General features: G+C 46.5%; 1 protein-coding gene across 1 annotated transcript in view; it reads left to right on the top strand.

Annotated features, from left to right (window-relative positions):
* C9H13orf42 (chromosome 9 C13orf42 homolog) overlaps window positions 1-11,587 on the top strand; it is a 28,166-nt gene extending 16,579 nt beyond the window's left edge. Inside the window, exons 3-5 of the mRNA XM_036198513.1 lie at window positions 7,581-7,728; window positions 10,256-10,490; window positions 11,413-11,587. Coding sequence (XP_036054406.1) covers window positions 7,581-7,728; window positions 10,256-10,490; window positions 11,413-11,587 — 558 coding nt within the window. The remainder of the gene's footprint in view (window positions 1-7,580; window positions 7,729-10,255; window positions 10,491-11,412) is intronic.
* Window positions 11,588-13,460: the final 1,873 nt, after the last annotated feature.

Here is a 13,460-nt window from a genome sequence, read left to right as displayed (position 1 = left end):
GTGGAAGGCAGGAAAGATCGGAATCAAGCCTCAGCTTTGGTGTGTGAAAATACCACAAAATCCACTCAGAGGCGTTTCAAAGTGTACCCCATGAAGAAACAGCCAGCTGTTATTTACTCACTTTAATACCTATAGTAATCTGGGCACTGACACAGCTCTCCTTATAACTAGGCTCCTCCTGGCAATGTTCAAACAATACAGATGCTAGGCTCCTCATTACAGCACTAATGGCTGGAGTCGAAGCTTACAAATTAATCCAAAGATGACTATATTTGTTGCCATGGTGCATGGATACAATGGAAATCTACACAGTTATTAAGAGGGACAGGAGGTTCTCTGTGTAGACCAGGGAGCTGAACTCTGGATGTGGAGTGAAGAAGGATGTGTTCACAGGTGTGTATCATAAATGACTCACTGAGTAAGCATGTATATAAATATAGCCATTGTTTCTTTTTGAAAGTCTTGTGTGTATGCCCATGTGTGCCTGTTCATGTGTGTGAATGGAGGTGTGCATGTATGATGACCAGAGGGCAACCTTGGGTGTCTCTGCTTGATTTCCACGGTATCTTAGGGAATCTTGTTCATGGCTGTGTGAACCAGGCTACCCTTCATGGGGATTCTCCATCTCCATCTCGCCATAGAAGAGCTGGGATTACAGATGTGTGCCCCCTTGCCTGGCTTCATGTGGGTTCTACACAAGCCTCTATGCTCATGCAGCAAGCCTCTGAGCTGTCCCTCAGACCCCAGAGAGATGGCTCAGTGGTTAAGAGCACTGGCTGCTTTTCCAGAGGACTTGGGTTGGATTCCCAGTACCCATGAGGTAGCTCACAACCACCTGTAACTACAGTCCTCTGGCTAAAGTATCCAGTGCTTTCTTTTGGCCTCCAAGGGCACTGCACACACGTGGTACACAGACACACTCACAGGCAAAACACCATAAAATAAAAATATAAATAAAATAAGGAGAAAAATAGAAAAATTATTTATTCATTTATTATGTGTGTGTGAGCATGATGTATGTGTGGGTCATGACAAGGCATACATGTGGAGCTCAGAGGTTCTCTCCTTCTTTGTTTATGTGGGTTCCAGAGATCGAATTCAGGGCTATTAGACATCTACAGCACATATCTTTATCTGATGAGCCATCTTGCTAGCTCCTCACTTTTTTTTTTTTTTTATTAAGACACATTTCACTGTGGAGCAGACTAGCCTTTCACTCACCAACCTCCTGCTTCAGCCTCCTGGATCTTGGGATTACAGGTTTGCATCACTGTGTGGGGTCTACACGTTTGCTTAGATTTCCAGAAAGAAATGCTGGGAAGACAGACAAAGACTAACGAAAGGCTCCAGGACTTGAGGAGAAGAGCCCTTTGTGGAAACAACCCCTGTCTTGAGCGATGGTTTTAATTTTGGAACCACAAATGCCGTTGTGACTTTTAAAGCATTAAACAAAAGAGTGAAACCAGGGTAGCCCTCAAAACTCGAAAACTGCACTTGGGAGGCAGAGGCAGGTGGATCTCTGTGAGCTCGAGGCCAGCCTGGTCTACCGAGTAAGTTCCAGGACAGCCAGAGTTACACAGAGAAAGTTTGTCTTGAAAAACCAAAACACCAAACCTTGAAAACTAACTGCTGCTTATGAAGGTGTCTGACCACTAAGTCAACATCACAACCACACAGAAAAGAGTTATTCCTGAAGGCCTCGGGCAGGGCTCTGCTGCCACTGCCACAGGACCCTCAGTTGCATTCAAGGATGGAGCTGAGAATGCTCTGACATGATCATGGACAGTAAGGTACAGGAAGTTATTTTCTTAATGACATTCAATGTAAAAGAGATACAAGGAAAAAGAAAAATGAAAAATATAATATTAATTTGAGAGATGTTTGGGGTGCAGAGACCTAGAAAGAATAAGGTTCTCATTTTAATTAATGTAATTAATCAATTAATTGATTAACTTATGTTTTGACGATATTGGAAACTGAATGCGTACTTCATTTGTTCCAGGCAAGTTTTCTACCGCTGAGCTATATCCCCACTCCACCTTTTTTAATATTTTATTTTATGTTTTTAAGCAGAGTGCCATGTAGCCTAGGAGGCCATGTACCCCTGATCCTCTGCCTCCCCTTTTCAGGTGCTGAGATTTCAGGCATCGTCATCATTCCTGCCCATACCCCTTTCTATAACAACAACAACAATCCAAATGTGCAACGAGTTCATACATTTTCTTGGCAGCACCAGATAGCTGAGGTCCTCGGGAAATCGGCCAAACTAAACTGCGAGGGAGAACTGGATGCAGCTCGCAGTCAGTGTTTATGCTTACTTGGGGAGGCAGAGGCAGGAGGCACATCTCCTTGTTGCTACTCCCAACAGCCATGACATATGGAAGCCAGATTTTCAACGTAAAAGAGATACAAGGAAAAAGAAAAATGGAAAATATTATATTAATTTGACCTTAGGCTTTGATGCAGAGAAGGATTTCAGGACTGGCCAGCTTATGACACAGAGTTAGAGTTTATTAATATTTTCATGTAAGCTTAAGCACAAGGCTTGAGGAAAAAGGAGAAGCACTCAGAAGAAAGGAAGACACACCCAGAGGTACAGGGTGGGCTTCTCAGAGAGGAGTCGCAGGAAATGCGGCTCTCCCTTGAGTAATTTTACAAAACTCATGTGTTGGATTGGGGTGGGGCGGTGTTTGAAGCTACTGTCTTTAAAGAGTGGCTGGGAAGCCTAAATGTGCTCGGAGGGTGGTTCCTGGGGGCACTGCACAAGATTACAGTTGACAAAGTCCCCAAGACACAGGAAAGTAGGACATCTTTACCGCAGACAAAGTTAATGGTCCTCTTTGAAAAATCCCAGGAGGTGTCTAGGGAAAGGTATTCAGGCTGTAACCCTGACACATTGTTATCTGAACATAAAATATCTGTATATGGAAAGAATAGTAACTGTATATCTGCAGCCTTTGCAGCACAGGTTAATTAATTCCATGTAAGTTGTGTTTCTTCACCGGTGAGAGGCTTCAACCTGACTCTGGAGTGGGGGGTTCTTCTCCCTTCCCATGTCTCCATCATGCCCCCTTCTTTCTGCCTTGCCTCAGCAGGACAGCTGTACCTGCTGAAGTGAGGTAACCATATACCTGGAAAGGTTCCTGGAGCTGTTGACAACTGGCAATAGCCAATGAGTTGGGGAGTGGGGGAGGCTTGGAAGACTACAAATACAGGAAACTATTATCATGAGTGGATGCTCACAAAAGGCTGGCAGGCCCTAAGCCAGTATCCCTTACAGTGCAGGCTGATGGGAGGGACCAGCTGCTGAGGGTTCCCTCTAGTCGATATATAAAAGCCAGACCAGATTGTTCTTCTGGATCTCCTGAAACAAGAAGTTTCCTGGGGAGGTGAGTATGGGAGTATATGAGGGATATTGGGTCCAAGACTGCAGATGTTGAGGAGGTCAAAACCCCTGAGAGGATCACATCCCCAAACATAGGGTACTGCCTAAGATTGGGACGGGTCCTAAACACAGACTGTCCCCCCCAGCTCCCCGCCTCCCACTACCATGCAAACAGGCATCTAGTAGTGTCTATAGTGGAATTCTGCCAAGAGTGTGGGGAAAGGATCCTCTGACCAGTGTGTCACAGAGGGGACGGACCTACGCTGAGGACAAAGAAGCCCTCTGGAAAATAATTAGCCTCCACTTTAAACATGGTGTTTCAAGAGAAACTGAAAAAATGATCCACACGTGGTAACCATAGCAACAAAAGATGTGAACATCAGCAGACTGCCTAAGACTGACAAAACGGAAGGTCTAGCAAAGCAGAGACAGCATTCAGATACCAAAATCCTCAGTGCCTCTTGACAATACAGCGTGCAGACTTTAACAAAACACATCACACAAGGGGAAATGAAAGGGGCGTCAAGAAACAAGGCACCAAACAGACAAGCCTCCGAGTGACAGACGTTGGGACCAGCCAATTGGTCCCAACTTGTTTTCAAACAATTATTTTTTTAAACAACGTTTTGATGCTTAAAAGTCCAAGTGGTAAAAATGGAAGGCATGTCTGGTGGAGAATTCCAGAATAAGACAGAAACTTTCAGAATGACCAGTGACCAGACTAGCAAAGACACAGATTCATCGAGAATAGGGAGGGCCCTTGGTGAGGGTGCTAGTTCGTTTTATACCCACTTGATCCAAGCTAGAGTTATTTGGGAAGGGTGACCTTCAACTGAGAAAAGTCACTCGGCCAGATTGGCCCATGGGCAAGCCTGTGGCTTTTTTGTTGATGATGATGATTGATGTGAGAGAGCCCAGCTCACTGGGTGGTGGCACCCTCAGGCTTGTGGTCCTGGGTGCTATCTGAAAGCAGGCTGAGCAAACCATGGGAGCCAGCCAGTGAACAGCACCCCTCCATGGTTCCTGCTTCAGTCTGTCTACAAGTCCTGCCCTGAGTTCCTGGCCTGACTTTGCTGCAACATAAACTGTAGCTGAACAAGGAAATCAACCCTTTCCTCCCAAACTTGCTTTTGGTCATGGTGTTTTATTGTAGCAATAGAAAGCCTGTCTAAGACAGAAATCAGTAGATACTGCTATGGCAGACCTGACCATTATTTTGAGGAGGACTGTGGAAGGATTTTGAGACACTGGGCTAGAAAAGCCAGTGAGTGCTCAGAGTGTAATGAGCTGTCTGGGGACTTGGTGGATGATACTTAGAGCAATGCAGGTAATGGAGGCCTGGCCTTTGAAGTTTCAGAGGGAAGTTTGAAAGATTCCCTTAAAGAATCTCAGGCTGTTCAATATTTTGAACAACAATCTGGGGCTCTGGTGAGCTGAAGCTAATGAACCAGCTGTGGTTAAGAAGAGACCAGCATCACTGAGGCAAATTCTGTGGGAGAGTGTTTCTTGTTTGTTTGTTTGTTTTTGAGACAGGGTTTCTCTGTGTAGTTTTGGTGCCTGTCCCAGACTTGCTCTGTAGACCAGGCTGGCCTCGAACTCACAGAGATCCGCCTGGCTCTGCCTCCCGAGTGCTGGGATTAAAGGCATGAGCCACCACTGCCCAGCGGGAGAGTGTTTCTTAAGGCCAGCACACAGATGCTGTGGGACAGAGGGGTCATGGCTGTCCTATGTGCTGGCAGCTTAACTCTGTGTATCTAAGAGTCCCTCAGATAGTCCTGGATTTGAAGGCTTGAAGAGGTCATGGAGATCAGCTTGGCACCAGGAGAGGCCATCAGTGAAGATGCAGCCTCAGTTGCAATAGAAGCCTCAAGTCTGAAGGGATCATGGAGAGAAGTTAAGGCTTGGTACCGTGTAGCAGGGTCAAAGTTCCTGAAGAGATTCCAGGAAAGGCTATCATTGAAGGTGCAGCCCAGGTACAGAGACCCCAGCAATTTGGAAATGCCAGTACTGCGGGATGACCACTGAGGACAACAGCAGGTGTGGGGTGCAGATAACTGGAGCTTGTGAGTGTGCTATGAATGGTAAAGCCAGAGAAACACAACTCTCCAAGCCCTTTGGAGCCCAAAAGATCATTTCTGAATGTCAGACATTAGACATTGAGTAGCTTACACTTTCGGAGTTTAGTTTTGCATTGTTGATATTGTGACTGTGCCCTGGTTATTCCTTCTTGGAATAAAAAAAAAATATTTAACTTGCTTTTTGATTTTACAGGAACCCATATTCTGGATATCTTAGAAAAACTTTGGAATTGTACAGACATTTTGGAGTTTTAGAAAGGCTTTGAATATTTCAGAGAGACTGGATATTTTAAAAAGACTCTGGGGATTTTAGAGAGACAGGATGTTTTAGAGAAACTTTGAACTTTGGCAAAGACTTTGGGTATTTTAAAGACGCTAAAATTTTAAGATGTTTGAATTTTTAAAGTATGTGGGACTTTCAAAGGCTGGAATGTGTTTTATATTGAGGCATTGATACTAATGCCTCAATGGGATCTTGGGGATAAATAAGGAAGGGAAGGTTATAGTTCAATAAAAATGTGTTCATGTGTCAAGTTCACAAGGGATCAATTGTGCTGGCTAGTACCATAGTTAAGAAAAAATATCACTCACTAGATTGGTCCATAGGCAAGCCTGTGGGCATTTTCTTGATGGATGATTGTAGTTAGAGTTTTCCTGCCTGGCCCAGTCAGGACAAATCTCTCTTACCCGCCAGTCCCACAGTCGCTCAGACCCAACCAAGAAAGCACACAGAAACTTACATTGTTTAGAAACTGTATGGCTGTGGCAGGCTTCTTGTTATCTGCTTCTTCTATCTTAAATTAACCCATTTCTGTTAGTCTATACTTTGCCACATGGCTTGTGGCTTACCAGTGTCTTTACATGTTGCTTTTCATGGCGGTGGCTGTCGGTGTCTCCCTCCAGTCTTCTACTTCCCAGAATTCTCTTCTCTCTTGTCCCGCCTATACTTCCTGTCTGGCCACTGGCGAATCAGAACTTTATTTACACAGAGCGATATCCATAGCAGATGATTGATATGGGAGGGCCTAACTCACTGTGGATAGTGGTACCCATGGGCTGGTGGCCCTGGGAAAGCTGCTCTCATTTTTAGCAGCTCTTTAGAGAGGGATGGATAAATATCTGGAGATCATCTTCCATTTTTTTAAGACAAAGTATTCAGGTGGGTGTTGTGGTCTGTCAACAGTTTTTCCTATAAGAAAGCTCTTTGCAATTTGAAAAAGAAAAATAGGAAAGAAAGGGATTCTGTGATTACTGTTTCCTACAAGATGTGCCCCACAATGTGCACCTAGAAATGCCACCCCACATTCTACTCCATAACTTAATTCTGTTCCTGTTTAATGCCATGCCCACATACCACTTTCAAAGCTTTACAGAACGGGACTTCATGTTTTACCATGTTTACCACGTTGATAAATAGTGTCCTGCTTGTTTCTCTGGAATTCCTCATGAAGCTTTTCTCAGTTCGTATATCCATCCTGCCTATCTTACTTACTGCGTGTGCAGTACGTAATGGTGAGGAGCATTTCCACGGTGAGCATCTCTTAAACACTTACTCTTTCTGTGAGTCTTCAAGCCCCTCTTCTCGTTCTACATAAAACATTCAATAAATTGTTGTAACTACAGCCACTGCCATGCTGTGACACTCTAGAACTTCTGTCTGATTATTTTGGCTGGCATTAGTTTCTATGTGCTTTTCCGTCTCTTCCCCACCAGGACAATTGTTTTAAAACCCTTTACTTAAATCAGATAAAATCTTTTAACTTCTACATATGAATGATGATATGAGGCATTTGCCTTGCGGTATTTGATTTATTTCACTTAATGTAATGGCCTCCAGCTCCATCTACATTGTGACAAATGACAAAATTCTATTCTTTGTGGATATATAATATTGCACCCTTTAAAAAATCCACCTGTCTAATGATAAGGACTGTGGTTAAGTCCATATCTTGGCCATCAAATTTTCCTCTGAAACCTCACAAATACAAAACCCCATATGCATTTAGTTCTAGGAGTATTAATTCTTTTCAGTGTTTCTGGCTTTTGTATATGAGGACACTCATACAACTCCCAGGCAACTCTCTCTCACCCCACCCCCACCCGTTCTTCTGCTGCAGAAAGCAGTCTCAAAGAAATACTCCCAGTTCAGCACTGACGTGGCCGAGGCCATTGCCTTCTTTGACTCCATCATCGCAGAGCTGGAGACAGAAAAACGGCCGAGGACTGCTGAGGTCGACCTGCCTAACGAAGATGTGGACTTTGATGGTGAGTGTGCTGGGAGGGGAGGGGGGGCTGTGAGTGGGTTCCTGGGATGGCATCAGGGACCACACCTTCTTTGCTGAAAGGAACTCCCTCACTGTCACAACAGGCTTGATCTTGTTACCTTGTCTCAGTCACCCCGGCTGTCACTGCCCCAGCCTGCACCTGTGGTTTATTTTATTTTGTTTTATTTTTTACTGCGGCTGCCCCTAACACTCCACGAGGGAAAGCAAGAGGAAATGGTTAAAGAGAGAAGCTGTCAGTGGGGAATGTGTCATATGGGGGGACGTTTCTGTTTTGCAAGATGAAAACAAAATTCTGGAACGTGAACATTCTTACTACTACCTAATGGTGAACTCAAAAGGACTAAAACAGGCTGGACATGGTGGTGCATACCTATAATCCCAGCAATCGGAAGGGTAAACCCTTTAGGAGGACAGACAAGAGTTTGGAGGCCAGCCTGTGCTGCCTAAGGAGACTTTAATTCAAAAAACCAAAACTCAGGGGCCTAAATATATGGCTTAGTCTATCACGTGCTTGCCTCAAAAGTATAAGGACCAGAGTTCAATTCCCAGCAGCCAGGTATGTGTGATGGTGTGAGCCTATAATCTCAGTGCTCAGGAGGCAGAAACTGGAGGATCCCTGGGGCTTGCTGTCCAGACAGGCTAGCTGAAACAGTGAGCAGGATAGTGAGAGACCCTGTCTTAAAAAAAAAGAAACAAACAAAAACAGGGTGGATAAATTGAGGAAGGCATACATACTCACAACTATACAAAAACAACAAAGCCCAAACCAAAACTATGTAGTGAAGCCCTGTCTCAAAATAAGGAAAAGAAAAAGAAAAAAAACCAAAGGCTAGTGTAGTGTGACTTCTCCTGGGGAGACCTAACACAAATATCTCTACTTACCCTGGAGGCTAGGGCCTAGACAGATCACCCAGGACAGACCACGGTAACTATTGCACAGACGTCCAAATTGGTGAAGCAATTTATTTTTATTGAGGTGATGAACAGGAGGATGGTGAGGGGTTACTTACAAAGAGCAGGGGTAACTCAAAAGCAGCTGCATTGCCAGGAAGGCCACCCCAACACAGGTGACAACCTGTGAGTGCTGACAGCCTGCAGGACTCCATGTCCCACATCTTTTTCTCTGGAGTTTGGCTGCTTAGAGTCTCCACCCCAGCCACTGTTTACAGTTATGCAAACTATAAAGATATATAAATTATAAGTGCTTATAATTCTTTGTACAGTGTTGGGTAGGGGACCTCTAGAGTCTTCCAAGATTTTGTTTTGACACATGTGACCTGTAGCTAGCTAGAGTTTTCTCTCCAGGTCCCGCCAAGCCCCGGCAGTCTGATAGCCCACTTACAAAATAAACACACAGACACTTATATTATTTACAAACTGTATGGCCATGGCAGGCTTCTTGCTAACTGTCCTTATATCTTAAATTAACCCATTTCTATTAATCTATAAGTTGCCATGTGGCTTGTGGCTTACCAGTATTTTAACATCTGCTTCTCATTGTGGAGGCTGGCAGCGTCTCTCTGCCTCAGCCTTCCACTTCCCAGAATTCTCTTCTCTCCTTGTCCCACCTACACTTCCTATCTGGCTACTGGCCAATCAATGTTTTATTTATTAACCAATCAGAGCAACACATTTAACATATAGAACATCCCACAGCAGTGACCTTTTGGTGACCTATTGTTCACTGATGCTGTGAGCACCTCCCTCTCCCAGGAAATGCAGAGGGAGGGTTGCAATTGGGAGGAACAAGCCACTGCTGGGACTCAATGGCAAAAGTGCTTGAGCCTGCAAAACTGAATTCACTCCCCAGAGAGAACTGACACGGGGAAGGTTGTCCTCTGACACACCCTTTCCCCGACAACAACAGCAACAATGATCTCTATTCACTGTAAAACAAATGAACCAAACAGCACACAGAAATATTAAAACCTCAAGGTGCTAGGAGCCACAGCTCAGCAGTTACGAGGTGACCCTGCTCTCACAGAGGACAAGAGTTTGGTACCCAGCACCTATACTGAGCTCCTGTAATTCTAGTTTCAGGGGATTCAACACTGTCTTCTGGCCCCTGACAGTGCCTATACTCATGTGCACACAATTAAAATTAAAAACCAATTAGAAAAAAGAAACTAAAAGACAGATGCCATCTGTAAGTCACGGCCACTGTTAATTAACACTTGGGCATATGACTTTCCCCAAGGATTTTCAATACACTCAGATTTTATTTATATTTTACTTTTAACAAAAATGGAATCTCTTTGAACAATATGCCATACATTGGGGCATCCTTCTGGAGTCAAGAGTCAATGAGTACAGCTCTTGGCGCTGTCCCAGCCCTAGGCTTTGCTGAGTCTGACTCCCGTCCCTGACCCCTGCAGCTTCCTGCAGAACTCAGGGCAGTGAGCTTGTCTTTCCTCTGCTGTGAATTCCCCACCTGTCCCGTGCTCTTCTTTACCTTCTGCTCCCCTGATAGTGGCCAGCTGCCCAGGTCACTTGCTTCTCTCTTCCAGTGGCGACCAGTTCACAGGAGCACAGCTTACACTCCAACTGGATTCTTCGGGCACCTCGCAGACATTCCGAGGCCACCGCTGCTCACGCCACTGCAGACAGCCGGTTTCGAAGGAGCACAGAACACAGGGTCACGGGGACCCAGAGGAGGCTTGAGAGACACCCCATTTACCTGCCAAAGGCTGTGGAAGGGGCATTCAACACCCTGAAATTTAAGCCCAAAGCCCACAAAAAAGAGTAAGTGCTTGGACTTAACAGACCCGAGACAATCTCACTGTGCTCCAGACTCATGGGGTACTCCAGACTCATGGGGTACTCCAGACTCATGGGGTACTCCAGACTCATGTGTGTTGGTCCCTCATCCCATGTGCAAAAGTTGTTGGTCTTATGGGGGATGGGCCTTGGCTGAGACGCTTTCTCACAGTCTGTACTCCAGCAGCCTGGCTCAATGCTGTCTTCCATTCTGACCTTGTTCCCATCCTGCCTGCCGGCTTCCTCTCTGGACTGCTGCTTATATCTTCTGCAGCTCTCCAATGACCACTTGGGCTGTATAGACGGAGCAGCAGGCAGCGTTATGCTGAGATACTGTCCCCTTGGAAGGCATTGATGAGACTCTGCTCTGCAGAGCAGGACTTCCTGCTGGTCTGGCCCCTGTAGGGATATACTGCCACTAACTCCTGTGGGGACATATTGCCACTAGCTCCTGTGACCTCTCTGCTGCCAGACCCTTGTCTCTCAAGACTAGTTCCTATGACCAACTCCCGCATTCCCCTTGCTTTGTGCAGGGCAACCACTCAGTTCATGCCACAGGACACAAGGGCCTGTTCAGACTCTGTGGCTGTCCCTTTACATCTTCACAAGTCACTCAACTCTGGTAGATCCAGGGTTTCCTTGATAGCATTTTATTCCTATAGTAATAAGCCATGTGCTCACCATAGTGAAGCCATGGCCCAGTCCTCATCCTTGACCTTCTCCTTTGAGGCCAGGTCAATGCCCACTGAAGTCCACCCACACCCCGCCCTGTATCACTTTAAGGCCCAGAACTGAGGGGGGAGGGCAACCTGATGTTCTCAGCAGAAATGGTGGTAATTTGGGTGTGCCTTCCCTCTGTGCAGTGGCCAGCTTGAGCCTGACCGTCTCTCTCAACCTTCCCTTGCAGCCTGGGGAGCTCCAGACAGATCCTCCGCAGCTTCTCCAGAGAAGACATGGAGTGGGATGAGGAGATCTTTGCACAGGAGTCCCCCGGGTCTTTGGAGGTGGATCATTTTGAGGCAGAGCATCCCAAAGGGCAATGGCTGATTCGAGAAAGACTCTGGGAACGGACAGTGTCCTGACTTGACTTATCTCAGCTTGGGTCTTTGTCAGGTGGTCTGCTTTTGGGCAGTGTGAGGTGTTCAGTAGAGTTAAAAATGAAATTGTAAACTTATAATATAACCAAACTCCAACACTGCCCGTCGGTGCCCAGCTAGTGCCAAAAAGAGCTCAAGCTTCCCAGGGGACGTGTCCTGGGTTGATTCTGAGACTGGGCACTTCCCACAGCTGTGGACAGGAGAGAAGGGAAGGAGAGCTGGCTGCTGGTGTCCTTGAATGGGCGCCCCTGCCACTCTGCCTGGCCTGGCATACACAGAAGATGGCACAAATGGCTGCATATGATGTGCTAGAACTGGAGAGAGGAGCCGCTCTAGAGTTCCGGCCTAAAGTCTCCAAGGATGTGTCTCAGAAGCCCAATGGGGAAGTCCTGAGGTCACCTCCTTCCATGCAGAACACAGTCAAGAAGGCAGCTCCTTCTGCTCTAGGTCTTTCTGGGGTCTTCATAAACTCTGCTGCTAAGTTAGCCTGAAAACGGGGCCAGTATCCGGGTGGTAGGGTAGAGAATGGCTCTCTCAGGGCTTGCCTTGTGATCACACTGTTGCCCAGAGCTCCTGCACACAGACAGCTGGTTCAAGGAGGTGGAGGTGGGCGGGTCTTTCTCCTTTCTGACTCTCACACAAATAAAGCTGTATCCATGCAACCAGCCCATGACAGGCTCTGCACCTCCCACTTACAGGTAGCGAGAAGCGCAATGTTCTTTCTGTCTAGGAAGAATTTTTGTAGTTTGACATTGTTTGTGAAGGGACACTAGCCCACTTGAGCATGGCTCTGGCCGGCTTTGCCCTTCCCCCATTCCCTCTGCCTTGCTAAACCAGTAGATCACGTTCCTAAAGCTGGCCACTATTTATTTTTTATTTTATTTTATTTATTATTCCCTTACTTGGCCACTTCCTCCTCCTGAGGCTGACTACTAAGGTCCAGCTATGAGGTCCAGCAATCAAAAGTCCCCTTGGCCCACCTAATTAACATGTCCAGTCACAATTAAACACCTCACCCCAACATGGGGCCTCCCTCTCTACCTTTATAAAACATCATTTTCTTATGTGCCACATCTGTCTCCCCTCTATCCAGAGACAGTCCTTTGCTGTCAACGCCCACCCACCATCTGGGACAAATACCCTTCCTCCTCCCTATTCCCTTCTCCCCCCTCCTCTCTCTCCTGTCTTTGTCTCTTACTCCTGCCCGCTGTCCCACTGGGGCACCTGCACCTCCTTCGTGTCGAGCACTTGGCCTTGGGGGTCCTGAGCTGGTACTTTCCCTTTCAGTCTGACTCTCAACTCCACCTTCAGCGTGGCTCGTGCACAATCCAGCAGACACGCTTCATCTGGCCACGGAGCTGCACCCAGTCCAGCTTTAGAGCCACCGGTTACAGAGGACTCTACACATTGACCTTCCTGCTTTTCATCTCATCCAAGTACTAGCTAGGTGTCCTGACTTTTCTATTGCCACGATGAGACATCAGGACCAAGGCAACTTACAGGAGAAAGAATTCTTTTGGAGCTTACAGTTCCAGAGGTTGAGTCCATGACCACCACGGTAGGGAGCAATGGCGGCAGGCAGGCAGGCATACCGCTGGAGCGGTAGCTGGGAGTTCTCATCTTGAGACAACCACCACAAGACAGAGCAAGAGCGAGAAAGCGGGGTGGGGAATGGGGGTGGGGAAGGTGGGAACAGGAGAACAAGCTCCTGTTAGGGAATAGTTCCTGCTTTTGAAACCTCAAAGCTGCCCCCAGTGACACACCTCCTCCAACAAGGTCACACTTCCTAATCCTTCCCAAACAGTTCCACCAACTGGGGGAACCCAAGTATTCAAATGCATGAGACTATGGAGGCCAT

This window comes from Onychomys torridus, chromosome 9 (genome assembly GCF_903995425.1).
Source record: "Onychomys torridus chromosome 9, mOncTor1.1, whole genome shotgun sequence".
NCBI classification, from domain to species: domain Eukaryota; kingdom Metazoa; phylum Chordata; class Mammalia; order Rodentia; family Cricetidae; genus Onychomys; species Onychomys torridus.
Note: the sequence above shows the minus strand (reverse complement) of the source record. Positions and strands in the feature narration are given on the sequence as shown.